Here is a 17,843-nt window from a genome sequence, read left to right as displayed (position 1 = left end):
TAAACAATTCTGTCACATTTGTCCTTTAGCCTAAACAGAAGCGTCTTTCATTTCCTGCCTTAAATAATGGTTGCTGAAATATTTTCAAACTTTTGTGCACATGTGATATATAGGGTCCCCTTTAAAACCCGAACACATGCAGGTCACACTACTTTTCCACCATTGTTGATGATAAATCAGGTTACATATGGATACATTCGTTGGAAAATAAAAGTGACATTATACAAGCATTCCCAGTTTCTTCAAACTTGTTGAGACTCAATTCTCAAAGAAAATCAAAATTTTTCGTTCTGATTAATGCTCCTGAATTAAATTTTAGAGAATTTTTTGCCACAAACAGGAACTACTCATCAGTTCCCTTCCTCGTGCATTTTTTTCTTTCTCAACAGAATTCAATGGTTGAAAGGAAACATCAACACCTCCTCAACGTGTTGCAAGAGCCCTAATGTTTCAGTCGTCCAATGTTCTCTCCACTTTTTGGGGAAGAGAATGCATCCTCACTGCAGGTATACTTAATCAGATAGTGAATACCTATGGTTTTTACTATCCAACAGCACTCCCGCTATGTGGTTCTGTTTAAAACACTGTATGAACTATGGCTCATATAATAGACTATATTCGGACCTGGCCTTGCCTATCTTCTAACCACATCAACAGGTCTAAATTTGATCCACAAGGAGAAGACCATGTGTCTTCATGGGATATCCATCAGGCATTATAAAGGGTATAAGCATATGATATGACTAAATGACATTTTTATTCCTAGGGATGTCTTTATTTCTTTGAAGAAAGGTTCCGAGTTTAGTCTGTCATACAGAAGAAACTAAGCCCATTTCACATTTGATTTTATTGATCACGTTCGTCATACAAGCCACTATTTGATCACTTTGAAAACAAAGGTATTACTGAAAATCTGTTTGTTAATACCTTAAACACTTATGTGAGGATAACCACGGTATTGAATGATTCACAAACCTCATATTGAAACCTCAGAAGAAACCAATCATAAACCACCCAACAACCATTCCCACAGCCCCAAGAAGGTCATCGAGAGCACATTACCCACCCTCCTACCTAAAAGACTTTCACTGTAACCTCACATACCCACAGAAAATCACCCTTTCCTCTTCATAAATACCTTTTCATATAATAGCTTACAACCAAAACATTAAGACATACATCCTAAATGTATAGGCTTCCACTATATAACCCGAACTCTATAATTTCACCACCAAACTGCGATACCAACCAGATTTTGGAAGAGGCTATGGCAGAGGAAATAAAAAAGCCATGGATAACGTAATCTAATACCATGGACCTATGTCTCCTCTCTTCCGCGAAGAGATTCAAATCCATAACCGTAGCGCGAAGTAAATGGCGTTTAACAAAGTCCAAGTATAAACCAAGATGGAAATACGTTGTACAGATATAAGCCGAGGGCTTATAGCAAAAGGCTTACAATCAAACAAGCCAAGGAAATCCAGATTTTCCTCAGGGACACCTTCTACACCTGTCGCCCAACAAATGGTTCCCTGTTTAAAGTCTTCTTCGCCTTTTGCTGCCATCCTATAATTGGAAGAGTGTGCATTAATGTCCATTTGCATTTGGGGTTATCAAACATCTCATCAACTACCACCGGAACAGGTTGAGAAACTCAGCCTGACAAACTTAACAAATTCTATATATGGCCCTGAACATTAAACGCCTCGGAGACAAATGGTTTCTCAAGTTTTAGCAACACTGCTCTATTTCACAATGGCTTTCAATCACAATCCACAAGTCCTGATTATTCTTTTTTTTTACCCGAGGACAATGGACATTTGAAATTTTTTTTGTAAGCATTGTTTGGGTTATATGTAAGATGGACATATTACTAATCCGGAACCATCCCTTCAAAATTAATCAGCTCAGTCAAAGAAGTCCTCAAAGGACATTTCAAACTCAAGGATTTAGGTCATGCGAAATATTTTCTGGGGATTGTAGAATATTCATCCAGATCCTCAAACAAGGGACATTGAATTTTCCCAAAGAAAAATATTCCTCCAAATACCTTGAGGATGCTGGATTTTCTTGAAGCTAAACCGCAACCCTAACTTGCTATGGAATCCCAATTTGAAATTATCAAAAAATGAAGGAAAAGCTTCTAAAGGCAGATGACAAATTCATATGTTATATTAGAGACTCTGAAATATGGCAGGCTTATATATCTCTTTCAAATAGTCTCGGCACAGAAATATGCTTGTTGTTCAGGTCTCTTTGACTAAGCCAGATTCATCACACCTGCATAAAAGCTCACTTAAATGCCGTCTCTAGTGATTATCTCAGGTACCTTAGAAACGGGCCCCTCTCTGGACAAGGCCACTTTTTTAACCCTCAGCGCCTATAACCTTCCTTTCATTTAAAGCCTTTATAATGAAAGACGCTTCTGTTTAGCTAAAGGACAAATGTGACAGAATTGTTTACAATTTGAGAAATCAGAAATCTCTATAATCTTTGACAATTCTTTTATTCTACTAATAGAGGGGTATCCCATACGATTATGCCAAGTAGTTGCAGAAGCTTTACACAAAAACACAGCAGATTCAATAGGCCAGTCAGCAGATTCAATAGACAAATCTTTATTCTTTTCATCATTTACTTTGAGTAAGTATAGGTCACTGATTAGTTCAGCCCTTCCAGTCGTTCTTGAAACTAACTTGTCCTGAATGATACAATTTGTGTTAGTAAAGGATATAGAATATCTTCCATCCTTAAGTAAAGCACTCACTGATAGCAGGTTGTATTTGAAATCAGGAATGTATAGAACATCCTTCAATATCAACTGTTTTACTATTAGAATGTCCCCTACATACTCAACCTTCAAACGAGCTTTAGTTAGTAGTATAACTGACATATTTGAGTGTTGTGTAGTTCTTTAAACATAGATTTATCATGGCATATATGAGAAGAGGCTCTAGAATCAATGATCCAACAAGAATCGATGAGTGAAATAGAAAGACATGAACCTGCTATGTGGGTAGTATCTGTCTTAGAGATCTCATCAATTTGTTGAGTATTCAAGTGTGTTTACAGCATGTTCAAGAGCTGTGAGTATTAGTCATTATTCAGGCTGGCAAAGAAGGCAGACTGATTGCTCTTAGGAGCTTCTAATGGCTCTTCATTACTAGTTTGCATAGAGTTCTGCGGCCTTTGTTGATGGACTGAATTGTTATTTGCTAGTCTATGCCTTGGTGGATAACCATGTAGTCTATAACATTTGTCAGAAATTTGACCTCTATATCCACAGTTAGTGCATACTGGTCGAGTATCTTTCTTCTTAGATTTCTCAGATGTAAACCTTTCTTCAGCATTAGCCATTAGAGTTATACTTTCAATTGTAGGTGTGGATCCAATGGATCTTTGCCTTTCTTCTTGGATGATAAGAGAGAATACCTTGTTTATTGTTGGGAGAGGGTTAATCAATAGAATTTGTGCTCTGATTTGTGCATATGACTCGTTTAAGCCCATAAGGAATGTCATTACAAATTCTGCATTCAATAATTCTATCATCTTCTTTGACCCTTGACAAGTACATTCATCCGTTGGTTTGTATTCAACAAGTTTTGCCATATCGTAGTGATTTTTGCATAATATATTTCCACTGAAAGATTTCCTTGAGTAGTAGTTACAAGATCCTTTCTCAACTAGTATATATGTGGCCCATTGGACTGACGGTACCTTTCTTTTAATTCATCCCATATCTCTTTGACGCTTCCTCTGTAAATTAAGCTGGCAGCAATTTCTTTTGAGACTGAGTTGATAATTCATGAGGTTATCACATCATTATTACATCTCAATGCTGATTGTAAGCTTCCTTCTGATGGTTTTTCAATCGTTCCAGTAATAAAACCAATCTTGTTCTTCCCTGATAATGCAAGTTTCATTGCTCTGCTCCATGAAGAGTAGTTCTTTGATCCTACAAGTGGTGTAGATACCAGATTGATGGTTGGGATGATTGAATGATGAAGGATGAAGGGATTTATTTGGGCGTCGAGTTCCGAAGAGTTGCCGGACGTTGAACTCTCTGATGTCGTCATGATAGGACTGCACGAGGGTAATAGCGTTCGGGTGGGTTTTTAATTTTCTCTCTTGCGGAAATGCTCTGATACCATAACAAATGGAGAGAAAAGGTATGTGGAAATACTTTCTTATTACTTTCACTTATTGTATTTACATACTTCAAGTTCCTTTTATAGAAGAACTTGTTAGTTTTCTTAACTAACTAACAGCTGGAAAATACAAACAAACTCAAACAGAATCATAACTGTTGTAACAAATAAATTGTTATAACAGAATGTAACAAATAAATTGTTATAACTAATAAACAGAATGTAACTATTTTACTGTTGATAGTTAAAACATATGCTGACCCATGGTTCCCTAAGGAAAAAAACCTTCCAACATTTTTGTACTAATTCAATCTTCAAAGATTCTTTAATAGCAGACTTTATCCTCCCAAGTGGAACTTGGAACACTTCCCTACTTTATGAAGCAATACTTGAAGAAGATGTTGAACTCGTTAAGAAAATTCAATTTGGTATTTGTATAAAAGAGGGATTTATTCTGTTAAGAGTGGATACAATTGGTTTCAAAGGTCAAGGTTATGTGCTCATTCAACCAACTCAAATGTCATGGAATCCATCTGGAAAAATCTATGGAATCTAACAGTTCATGCAAAGATCAAACATTTCATATGGAAGGCTTTAAAGAACATTTTACCAACTAGAGAAAATTTAATCAAGAAAGGAATTGATATAGTTCCTAAATGTCTAGTATGCCAACAACATTTTGAAAGCGTGGATCATATCCTTTTCAACTTCCCTTGTGCAAAACTAATATGGAACTCCATAATAAAAAATCAATCTCTGGATGAAAACTTTAATAATAACCTGATTGATCAATGGAAAACTATTAATAACTTATACTCCAGAGATAAATTAAACCTAATAACAGTTGCTTGTTGGGCATTATGGAATGACAGAAACAATATCAATCATGGTCAGTTAATTCAACCATTCAATATGAAAAGCCAATGGATTCTGAAATGCATAGATGATTTTACGAATCAAACCGATAGAAAATAGGTACCTCAATCTAGTTTGTTAGAAATTATGAGATTGACAATATTTGTTTTTACGTCTTCAGATGTCATAAAAAATGTTATTACTTTGGTGGTTTCTAAAAAAGGAATGTTCTACGGAAATGTTGATCCTACAAAATACTTTCATTATCGGTGGTTTCCTTTGTCGTCTTATTTTTTTCATATGTTTACCTTATTCAGTGTGCGACTGCTATAGAAGTTAGGGTTGCTTGTTGTGTTTTCGTCGTGCATTTTTAAAGACACTTAGTTCTCCGGTTAGGGCTAGTTGTTTTGTTTCTAGAGCAACATTGTTCGGTCGCAATTGCAGAAAGGTGAAAGAGTTGAATTTCTTTGAGACGTACTTCAAATTACTCACGTCTTGTGTAACGAGATTCATTAAAGAAGGAATTTTCAAGCTTAGAGGGATCCTAAGCTAATTGAGCAAAGGGGAATTTGTTCTTAGGAAGAAAGATATTATCACATTTCCTCCCGAGCTTACCTCTTTTATCCGGAAGAAGGAATGAGGATGAAAGATACCACTCTTTTGTGATACCTACTGTCCACTTTAATTTGTATTGCTTATTAACTTCTAAGCCAAGTAGATCTAACAACAGTTTTTAGTTTAACATGAAAATAACTTATTTTAATACACAAGGATAAAGTTTACATAACTCTCAAACTCAACTTAACAGCTCAAAACTCTTAATTACATAAACTCATGACCACATACTTAAATCTTAAAGTGTGGCAGTAGTGTGACAGACCTTGACCTCAAGCGACACCTCTAGAACTCTTCTCCATTACGCTATGTGGGAGAAAAACAAAACATTTGACAAACGTGACCCGAGAAGTCCAATTAGTGGTATCTTTTATACAATTTTACTTTAGAAATTCATTTGGAAATCATTTATAATATCATTTTATTTGCAAATCAATACCAGAATATCAAAATATTCAACAAAATGTCAACACACGAGTTTCAACCGATAAAATATATCAAGTAATAAGATGACATGATCACAATAGATTTTGTAACCAAATCCAGAGAAAAACCAATTCCCAATATCCAAATCAAACCAACGCCAAATTACGAAGAAATAATACCAATACCCAATACAACTCGTCTAATGTGCACATGTCGATAATATCTCGTTAGACGTGCTCGAGACACGCTAATATTTTTCAGGGTGCAGTTTCAGTTTCCTGTGGTTGAAATCTCATTCCTTCAACCACATTTCAAAACACGAGTTCCCAATCAAACTCAAATGGCAAAACCAACATAAAACATATTTTTAAAGCAATTCAGGGATAAAATGTTTGGAAACGAAAATCTACATAAACCAGTGATTTCTAGTTTAAAGTCCAAGAAATCACATTTAAGGATCATGCCAAGCTTTCCAAAAAATACATATAAATAGTACCATATATGTATATTAATTGAACCAAAACTTTGAAAATAAAACCACTAACAATTCATCAGCAGGTGTTTCCCCCTTTTTCCATGCCTTTTGGTTCTTGGTTCCTCTTAGATCCCGAGCCTGTATTAGCCTAATTTTAAATTAGAATATCATATTTAAGGCTAGAATAACATTAGAATACCTTCTTGGACCTAAACTTAGCTTATCAACTCAAACCAGTGAAAAACTAGGCCTTCATACACCATTGGACAGCAGTGGACGCAGGGTGGCCTATCTCAGTATCGGTTGGACGCATGGTCCACTCTCCCCACCGCATGGTTTTCATTTGGACGAATGGTTAGACTTCCTCAATGCATGGACTACCTTCGCATGGTTTTCATCTCACACTTCTCTCTTGAGTCCTTCTAAGAGAATTTCGAATGTGTGAGGTGAAATGAGACTCCCTTGGGGTATTTATAGGCAATTCTAAGCCAACCTAGTCATCCTCTCAAGTTTTCATAGCATGACACTTCCTACTTGCATGAAAATATTATGTGTCACCATCATGCAAGGTCCAATGCATGGCTTCACTTTAGGTGTCACCACAACACTTTGCATGCTTTTTCTTTGTCTCTTGGGCATCCACCTCCTACTTGGACTTAGTCAAATCTTCACCCAGTTAAGCCACTACTTCATCTTGTTGTCCACTTGACCTTTCTCCCCAGGAAAACGTCTTCCTAACTCATGGTGTCCAATTTGGTCGCATGTTTCCTCCATGCTACCAACTTGTTTCCTTACTTTGGCTAATTTGGACACATGGTTCCCATATTGATAACTTGTAGGAATACAAGTTATTGTTCTCTCAGAGTTGGAATAATTAGGATTAAAATGATGTAAATGCATTCATAATAAAGGAAAAACACATGGAATTGCATATATATGATATACTCATGCAAAAGTACCCTTTAAGTAGAAATTGTATCACTAACGCACTTTAATGCAGAAGTCAGGAGAATTTACTAAGTGTTGGACAAAGCAATGCAATGAGCATGTATCCAGCTAATTTGATGCATGGTAGATACATTTGGCTCATGCAATTAACGTCAAATCACAACTTACAAACATGGATAATTGATAGGTTGCGTCTGAACGAGGCAGAATTGCAGGCGACTAACTCAGGGTATGGAATTTAATATACTCACATCACCAAGTGGCTGAGCTGATTGTCTATATAAGGAGAAGCTATCTACAGAAGTAAAGATTTAGACACTTAGAAATTGTAGAGCTTAGAAAATCTGTAAATTCTTCATCTTTGACGATTGCAAGAAAGAAAAAGAAGGAATGATTTCCATTTCCCACGTTGGTAATGAAGTGTTGTTGGAGAAAGGCATCACGCATATACACTTAGCTTCTAGCAGACATCTTTACCATCTCCACCTCATTTTCACCAAGCTTACATAGACTTGTTGTTATAACTAAAGAATCAACATATATCGTCTAACGCCTGATCCATTTATCCATGTATCCTCTTCCCTTTTATCTGAACCCATACTTCCTCTTGCAAGGGTGCTAAGTTATTTTAGTGTACATAACCAATGCATACATTTAATTAGTAAATCACTGCAAACAAACCAATAGACCATCTTGCATTAGTCTACACTAGACTTCTACACTAGACTCCCTGCGTTCAACCTTGGGCTTACCAGGAAACTTAAGTTAGATTTATACTTGTGTCTAGCTTAAAAAAACTTGTATACAATTGGCAAAGTGTGCTTGAACATTAATTTATCATCTATCTGACGCATAACATTATCTTCATACCAAGAAATAGATCATTCGTTTTTCCACAATCATTTTCAAAATCAGTTATCTTCAAAAGCACGCAACACATACCATGCGTCCAACCTCCCTTAAATTGTTCCTTCCTTGGTTTTTGTTTCCTTCTCATAACTTTGTTTCTTACTTGAGTTGGTAGCATAGTTTTTTATTCTCATCGCATGGTTCTTAAGCATCCAAGATGACTTATTACCAAGTTATATGTCCAACAAGTCTTCCTAGGGTTTCTTGGAGCAACTCTTTTCTAAGTGGTGGTCTCATGCTTTGATTAAACTCCTCATGTGCCCAATATGAAGTCCACATAACCCTCTAGGCATCCAAGACACCCTCTATGCATCCAACACTTGTGTCCTTAGGATTTTATTCAACTTGAGATGTTGACCTTCTTATGTGTAGTCCAACACTTAGCCAAATCTTTCACTCCAACCAAACCTTAGGTGCTCATATTGGTCCTATCATGCGTCCAAGATAGTGTAACTTACCTTAGCATACATCCAAGTGGGTCTTTGCTTAGCCAAAGCATGCGTTCAACATAAGGTACTTAGGTTTTACTCATCTAGGCTATATGTTGAACCCCTTACTTCCAACATTTAGCCAAAAGTTTACTCTCATATTATGCTAATGCGTTTAAACTTTCCTCCCCAAGATTTGTACGCCTAGTTCCACCACTTGAATGTTGGGGTTGATGTCCTAAATTCTTATGTCCTATAGTTTGTAAACAGTTTGTATGAACGCTTGTGTTGTATAATATATGATATTTACTTTACATCTTGTTTTTTTGCTCAGTTATATCTTTTATTTGCTTTACCACAAACCAATAAACATAAGATCCCTGGTTATCTGTATGTAACTTAAGCATGTATGCGGTGACATACAAGTGGATCATGTCTTGAGAGATAACCAAAATGGTCTGCTGTAGTATATAGATATAGGAGGGAATCCTTATCCTGGTAACGCTATGGATGCGGCCCGCTTTGTGGAATGGTCACAAGTGTTGTGACTTGTCAAAGATGGTATGATCTTGATCATTCGTGTTGGGACATGCGAGCGGGGGCGTCCTATACAAAGAGTTTGTATAAGATCTGACCACGAAGTGTTAACGTCTCGTTATATAACACTATTCATGACAAAGACTTCACTTCACTAAGATGACTATAGGTAATATGACCTCAATCCTGAGTGAGTTAGGAACTCCTACCATTGAGGTCAGTCCTTTGATTAGTATGGGTGTGAGTGACTAGGTTTCCGATTCAAACCTACCATTTTGGGAATTCGTCTGATTTGGAAGCTAGAAACTCAGCTACACAAGATGGAATTCACTCCTTCCCCGAAGCAGTGGTAAGTAGATAGATAGCTAAAGAAAGTCAGATTCGAGATTTCCATGAGCAGCGGAAAAAAGATTATTCCAAATTACAATCATAAATGAACAATACAAAATACAGTCGTCTACAAAACATACGCTTATACAATTAATATAGAAATTATAGCTCAAATGAATAAAGAGAAAAATCTACGAACATTTGAAGATGCGTCTCCACGCTTCTTTGTGCACGACCACTCGAACAACAACAACCTCGAACGCTTAATCTACACGACCGCAACAAAGCACGAACACTTCACGCTCGAACTCAGTGATCGCCACGAACGACCTCCACAGCATATCAACGGTGTCGAGTTGAGTATGACACCACTAACAAGGCTACCTTGGTATTCTCGGTGTGAGAATCCAGAGGGTGATCTCTGTTCGGACTTGGTTTGAGGCAGATGAATGAGGAAACAACGATCGTGTACACAATTAGGAAAGTGGGAGATGGCGGAGACCTATCATATAAGTCGTTGCCCAATCGTTTAGCTAATGCTATGCAATCATCTAGCAAAAACTGTGCTATCATTTAGCTCATCGTTTAGCTCGGTCTGTCGTCTACGGACACTACACGATCGTTTACTTTGGGCAACCGATCGTCTAACAAAAGCTATGCGATCGTTTGGTAAATACTGTACGATCATTTAGCTAGCCCAAGCTGTCGTTTAGTAAATCTATATTTACTTAACGACTACGTGAGATTCTTTTTGCGAGAGAGAAATCTCAAAAAACTTTTTATGAAAACTTTTCAACAATTACTAAAATTAGGAAAACCATTTTCCTTTTATATCACAGTTACCATGAAAATCCAATAACTACCCACTCAATTGGTTATTAAAGAAAAAGAATTAATTATCCAATAATTAATATTATTATAAATATAAATGATAACCAACTTATCATACTATATTTATAACCTATAGTTCTTATATTTCATCTCATGAAACATATAAACCATAGTTCTTTTTCTATTCCATGGTACTTAATGTAAATCTCATTTACATCAATCTTTCACTAGATGTATCTCATACATAATACCGATTATATCATATATAATCAAAATACTTCTTGTCAATTTGAACATTTCAAATCAACACCAAGATCTGATCCTCAACTGAATCCATTGAGCTACCAAAGATACCTTATGGACCTGTAACTCGAAGCTCCAACAGTATGTGAATAACTGATTAAACTCTTTAGTCATGGGATTCACCATCTGTAAACTATCAGGCACTCCACTAAAGACCGATACTTGCACCTGTCTCTTATACACATCTAGATGTGTATAAGAGAACGCTCCTTACCACAGATATATTATGTGTCCATCTTAACCAATCAGCAGTGCGACAACCATTCACAGATCGCTCGTAAGTACAGCTTGGCCAATAACCGTTATGCCCCTATAGACCTGTCTCTTATACACATCTAGATGTGTATAAGAGACAGGAATTCGTAGCTCCTAGATTAGAGAAGTCCCCAAAAAGGTAGGCATGTTGAGTTGGAAATCTGGCCACTCTCACCCATACTAATCAAAGGACCGCCCTCAAAGGCAGGAGTTCCCAAAACACTCAGGATTGAGGTCGTGTCACCTATGGTCGTTTAGGTGAGATGTAAGTCTCTAGCATCAACGACGTTATATACATAGTCTAACCATCTCGTGGTTCAGGTCTTATACAAACTCTTTGTATAGGACACCCCCGCTCGCAGTTTCCACATGAATGGTTAGGATCTACCATCTATAGTAGTTTACAACACTTACAAACCTCTACAAAGCGAGCTGTATCTGTAGTGTCACCAGGATCAGGTATCCCACCTTAATCCTTATACTACAGACCTTTTAGTATGTCACTTAAAGCATGATCCACTTGTATATCACAAATACATGCTTAAGTTCACATAAGATAACCAAGGAGCTTTGTTTATTGGATATGAGTAAATGCCAGAATTAAATAACACTTATTTTATTCATTAAACAATGTGTATCCTTACAAAACAACAAGACTCCGGGAGAATTAGGATACCAATCCCAACAATAGCTCCATTGAGAGCTGATTGCAGGGCTTAAACGATGTGGTACCACACACCTTCTCTTGACCCAAGAGGTGTTCACACATAGTTGGACTATGTTGTATTGTTCATTAGAGGAATCAGTGGTACTTAAGAAGTGTGATATAACTACAGGGGCAAAACGATAATTTGGCCCAGCTGTACTTACAAGCATCTGTGAAAGGTCATTGTACTCATGATTGGTTATATCCAATGGACACAGAAATATATCTGTGGTAAGAAGAGTTCAGCTGTTGGTCTTTAGTGGAATGCCTAACAGTTAACAGATGGTGGATCTCGTGGCTAAAGAGTTTAATCAGCTATTCACAGACCGTTGGAGCTTCGAGCCATAGGTTCATTAGGTCCCCTTGGTAGCTTGGATAAAGTCGAGAATCAGTATTTGGGTTAATTTGAAATGTTCAAATTTACAAGAGGAAGTTCGATTATATATGATATAATTGGACTAGTTAATTATATATGACATAATTGGCTAAATGTATGAGATACGTTATTTTGGAGGAAATTAGATATAAATATGATTTATATCAAGTAAAGGAGAAATTACTATAGTAGATATGTGATATCAAACTATAGGGTAAGAATATAATATGATTATATTTATTAATTATATGATAATTGGCTTAAAATTTCTCTCGGACGTGCGTTAGTGGGAAAAACCGCATCGGTTATTGTAACCGAAGAATAAAATGAAATTTTGTTTCATTTTGCAAAGGTTCGAAAAAGTTCGAAAAGTTCAGAAGACTTGGCATTAGTGTGGGAACGTTAAACGATCGCATAGTCGAGAGCCTATACGATAGACGCTCAGTGCCTAAACGATCGCACACCTCGCACCTTGATAACTGGCAGAAATGCCAGTTATTATAACCCTTTTATTTAGAATCATTGAGGGCTAATAAGTAAAAAATGCAGTGATAATACTTAAAATTTGCGAAAAATTGAGTTTTGCGTCAATTAGCACCTAAATCCTCATTGACCCAAATATTATGCGTTACTCCATGCCAAGTGTCTATTTTTGTAGCTATCGCAGGAATCAAAGCGCATGCATTTGAAATAAGTTATCACAGACGAACGCATGCGCTGAAGCCAAGCGATCGCAAAGACAAACGCATGAGCTAAGCAATCGCAGACGGTAATCACATGCGTCCAACACATGGAAGTTGCGGTAATCGCATGCGTCTAATGCATGGGAATTGCGGTGACCAAATGGAGATTGCAGCCATGGAGTAATAGCCACAATAGAAGATCGCAAGATGGGTAGAACGCGTTGATAACTTCAGCTAAATTAAGCTCGGACGAATACCTTGGGAGTATCAACAAGATAAGGCGATGTGACATTGTCCATACCCACAACAAAGCAGCAGTGAGTCATACCGTCATCATTATAGCGTCGGCATCCAAACTCTATGAATAGCCCTTGGACCTTCATTTTAAGACATCCAAATTTCTGTCTCAAGGCAGAAGTTTGTGATCACAGATGAGAGCTTGAAAGAGATTTTCAGTGAGAATTCTCATCTCCACAACCCAGACCGAGTGACGATCAGAGCATTCGTCGGAAATAGAGCTCAAAGAGAAACATCTCCACCATTCAACCATGGCAACCACCAGCAGCCTTGACGCAAGATCCTTCCTTTCTCTTCTAATCTCTGTGTTGTATTACATTTTAGCTTAAGATATTAAGATATTTTGTGATCAATGCAAATCTTAACTCCTTCATTGTCGTCTTCTTCATCATCTTCATCTCTATCATAGTTTATCTTCAGCGTTTATTTATCAAAGACAATCACATGCTTAATTGTGTAGCCTAGAGATAGAACGCATAAAGCAACCCACCGAGAGGTGTGCGTTGTGCGAGTATAGTGAGTTAATCCTCTTTGCTTGGTGAAATGCTGTAGCAACGCCTGTCTATGGGATGTTGCATTGCTTGTCTATAAGTTAAATAGTCATGTCTAACTGCCTGAGAAGGTAAGAGATAGAACGCACTAAAGCAAATTTCGCATGTTCCTAGAGATGGGCACAATCTTATGCTAGACGCAACCATGCACTATCGAGATATAGTCATACGTCTGGCCACTGAGAGGTGTGTGACGCGTTAGTGCAATGGGCTGGGATTACTCATGCAATTTAAGATAATAAACATTACTATGCATTAATGGTTGTTGTGTCTCTACTTAATCTCATTGCAAGTCTTCTATTGCTCAATCTGTTTAGTTAGGAGTAGGAATAGTATGTACATCCATTAAACTTCTTTTTATTTTTCTTTTCATCGCCTCAAACGCATTACTTCACAAGAATCATTGAGTGACAAGTCGCTGGGTTCGACCTTGGATTACCCGAGAAACTTGCGTTTGCGTTATACTTGGCGCGAGCGCAAGAAAACTTGTGATAGGAACGCGTGATCATTGCATATTAGTTTAACGCATCTTCATTCAAACACATGACCTCAGACGCATGGGTGCAAACGCAGAAGCCATGTCTAACGCATGAATTCATGTACAGCCCCATTCGTCCTTAATAAATAAATAAAACAAAGACGTTCCCTAAAAATTATCAACACACCTAAACGATCATACGCTAGTTTCTAAACGATCGGATAGCTTTCTTAAACGATCGTATAGTGTGCCGTGTTTTCTAAATGATCGTCTACCTTTTCTTAAACGATCGTTTAATAAAACCTACACGATCATGTAGCTTTTTCTAAACGATAAGCATTTAGCTATACAATAGCTTCCTTTTCTCTCCCACTTGCTTATCGTTTATACGATTTGTTTTTCCTCCTACCTCTACCAAACTCACCACAGACCACACTTTGGATTCTCACTTCACGAATACCAAGGGCTCCATTTTAGTGGTGCCATCCCCCTGCGTTCACTTGTTCGTGATTGATTGTACTGTTGTAGCCGACACATTTGCTGGGCGATAGAGTTCGTGTAGAGGTCTTTCGTTGCGTTTGAGTTCTAAAGCTTGAAGAGTGTCCTCAATTGGTATGAGAACTCTTCCCTTGTTTTTAGTGTTCAAAGCATGCTGTTAATTACTGTATATTTGCATAATTGTATATTTGAATGTATATGTTGTATTTCGGCCACGGTGAAATCGAAAAGATCTGAATGCGCTCATGGATGCTCTTCGTCAAGAGATCCTTCATTGAGTTCATAGCATAGTTCACCACTTAAGTGTGCTCTATTTAGGGTTTTACTCGACTATGCTATGAGTTGAACTATACTACCAACAACTCCAACCATGCTTCCAACTTTGTGGTGATGGATTGAACTCATCCAAGGTTAAGCCCTAACTCCTTACATACTTAGTATTTAGTTTAATCTTTCAACTCCTTTATAGCTATGTGTCCAAGTAGTCATGTTTCCCAACTTAATATGTGTTCAACATAAAAGATGAGTGTTGAACTTGTCCTATCATGCCTCAATGTTTGAGTCCTACTCCTTCCCTAATAGCACTTAGTCCCAAATTTCCTCTTCTTTATTGGACTATGTGTTCACCTCTTTACCTCTAACACTTAGCCAATTTTAGTCATCCTTTACTAATAGGCCAACTCATGTCCTTACGCTTTTCTAGGCTCAAAGCATAGTTTGAACACTTAGCCAAAATTTCGACTTCAACCTACTGCGCTTCCAACTCTTGAATCCTGACATTTTTTCTCACATATTTTTATAAATGAGATATATTAACATATAATGTGAAACTAAATTAATTATCTGTGTAGTAATTAATTTGTGATGCTTTCACTTATTCCTCATGTTTTATTTTAAGAGATATATGAGTATGTATTAATATTTTGAGAGATATTAAGTTATCTAAGTTATCCACTATATCTCAAAATTTGGGGTAAAGACGTAAAGTGATCAAAACTAGTATTTAGTGAAAATAAAATCATTTGATTTTACTAATCAAAGTTAATTAAGTTGTGCAGGTGTATATGTAATGTCAATTTAATTATGTGGTAATGCAAATGAGCTGTTAATTGATGTGTATGCATTATACAAGGCGTCATACAAATTCGATTTGATAAATCAAACAAAGTAGTAGCCTATAATATAGTCGCTACAATGGACATCCAACCTCAAAGTTTGGAGATCCCATGAATGAGGTTTAATGGATAATAACTAAGTTGGAGTATGACTAGGGAAAGCACTAATTAATAAAACTCTCATGCCATTCCTAAGGTCGTAGTGCTCTCATAATGTGATGGTTAGGAAAAGTTAAACGAATGAAAACCAAGGTATATTTTATGCAGGGTGTTGGTCACAAACGACTCTTAGGAGATTTTTGCCTATATGGGTGTAGTAGTGAGGTTGCTACAAGAAGGGTTGAGCTTCCCCCTTAAATACTCATGAATAAGATTTGTGCGCATGACCATCTAACGCACAACTCAGATAAAAGAATACCCTGAAAATTGCTTGTATTATGTGTATAGTAAGTGGAAGTTTGGCTCAAAAGACCTAGTTCAAGACTTTGTTCAGTATGGTTTTTTCAAACGAACACTTGCTAACACTAAGTAGAGGTTCAAACCCGAAAGTTACCTACACCTATCGCTTAGTAAAAATGCTCGCTTTATCTATGTATTTTTATGTTTAAAATTTTAAAAATAGTCGGAGATTGTTGGATATTTTTAATATTTTTAAAATATTAAATTTTATTATTTATTTATTTACTCCTTTTAAGGAGTTAATTCCATCTTGTTATGAAATAGGAAACAAAATATTACTTCTTCTCTTACATTCTTTCCTACAATGAGAAAACGTGTAGGCTCCTCCTCGACTTTTCCGTTTTTAGACTTTTATTTCTGTCATTTTTCTCTTCTTCGATTGAGATTGAAAGTTTTTAAGAACATACAACAATAAGGGTTTTGTAATAGATTTTAGCCGCTATACAAAATCTGTTGATAAATCGTTGTATCTTCGAAGTGGAGTATCAGATAACTCGAACACATCTTCTCCATAAACAATGCTTATTAGCGTGCCTTGATCTCATAAATGACAAGAAGTTTTAATCCTTTTTTTATTTAGTTTAGAACTTTCAATTCCCCTAATGATTTTTTCCAACAAATATTTGGTTTTACAATTGTTGAAACAATCATACTCCCAAGCCCAAAGCCTCCATTAATCATTAATTGCAATTTCAATCAACAAAATCATTAATGTGCAAGTGCAACAGAAATTAATTAATGCGGTGAAAAGGCCATCTAATTCCAATTTGTTAAATAATTAAGAAGGGAATTGCTTTTACAATCCTTCAAAAAAATCAGACCGCCCAACCCAAACGTCTCCCATTAATTACAATCACGATCCTAAAGTTGAACCGCCACCGGTCCAACCGGAATAATCGATCGACGGTGTGTTGGGTTCAGTTATTAGGACCCCAACAGCTGAGATACATGACCGTCCTTAGAGATTCCTCCGACCGTCGGAGGTGGTTGGCGGAAGGCACGGTGGAGGAAAGCTTCTTAGCTTGAGAAATAGACCGGACATGGTTTCTGGCATAGTGGTGAGTCGACCTTAAGAGATGATTCCACCGGCAAATTCCTTGATCCTTGAGGGCCTCCACGACGCCGACGGTGGCCGCTACAACCAAAGTTCTTGTTGAAGAGCTCATTTTGTTGTTTTTCTCTAAAAAGTCTCGATAATTTGCTTCTTGGATTTCAATTTGTGTTGGTTGAATTGAAATTTGGGGGTGGTGGTTTTTTATACACACAACAAACGAGCTGCCCCTAGTTTTGCTTTTGTTATGTTGGGTCGTTTTTGAGTGAAAATAGACTTAATTGCCCCTTGAAACTACGTTTCCGGATTATAAGTGGAGGGGTAGAATTGGGTTTTTATAAGCTACAATTATTGGGACAAATCCAGTTAAGTTGGAATTGGAAAATGGAAATACAGCCTTGGTATTTCTCATTCTCCCCTCGGAATGTGGGAAAAACACCGGATTTTTAAGCCGCATTCCACCTTTTTAAATTTTTTTTATCTGTTATCTCTAAATACTAAACTTTTTCAATAATTTTAATTTTTGTCTCTAATTAAACATAAATATATAAATATGGAACTCCTTTTCT

At 36.8% G+C, this 17,843-nt stretch overlaps 1 protein-coding gene across 1 annotated transcript; it reads right to left on the bottom strand.

The window, feature by feature from the left end:
- Positions 1 to 16,873: 16,873 nt before the first annotated feature.
- Positions 16,874 to 17,464, bottom strand: LOC120078309. Its single transcript, XM_039032544.1, has one exon. The coding sequence runs from the start codon at positions 17,387 to 17,389 to the stop codon at positions 17,141 to 17,143; it is 249 nt and encodes an 82-aa protein (XP_038888472.1). The 5' UTR covers positions 17,390 to 17,464; the 3' UTR covers positions 16,874 to 17,140.
- Positions 17,465 to 17,843: the final 379 nt, after the last annotated feature.

Source organism: Benincasa hispida, chromosome 5 (genome assembly GCF_009727055.1).
Source record: "Benincasa hispida cultivar B227 chromosome 5, ASM972705v1, whole genome shotgun sequence".
In the NCBI taxonomy this organism is placed as follows: Eukaryota; Viridiplantae; Streptophyta; class Magnoliopsida; order Cucurbitales; family Cucurbitaceae; genus Benincasa; species Benincasa hispida.
Note: the sequence above shows the minus strand (reverse complement) of the source record. Positions and strands in the feature narration are given on the sequence as shown.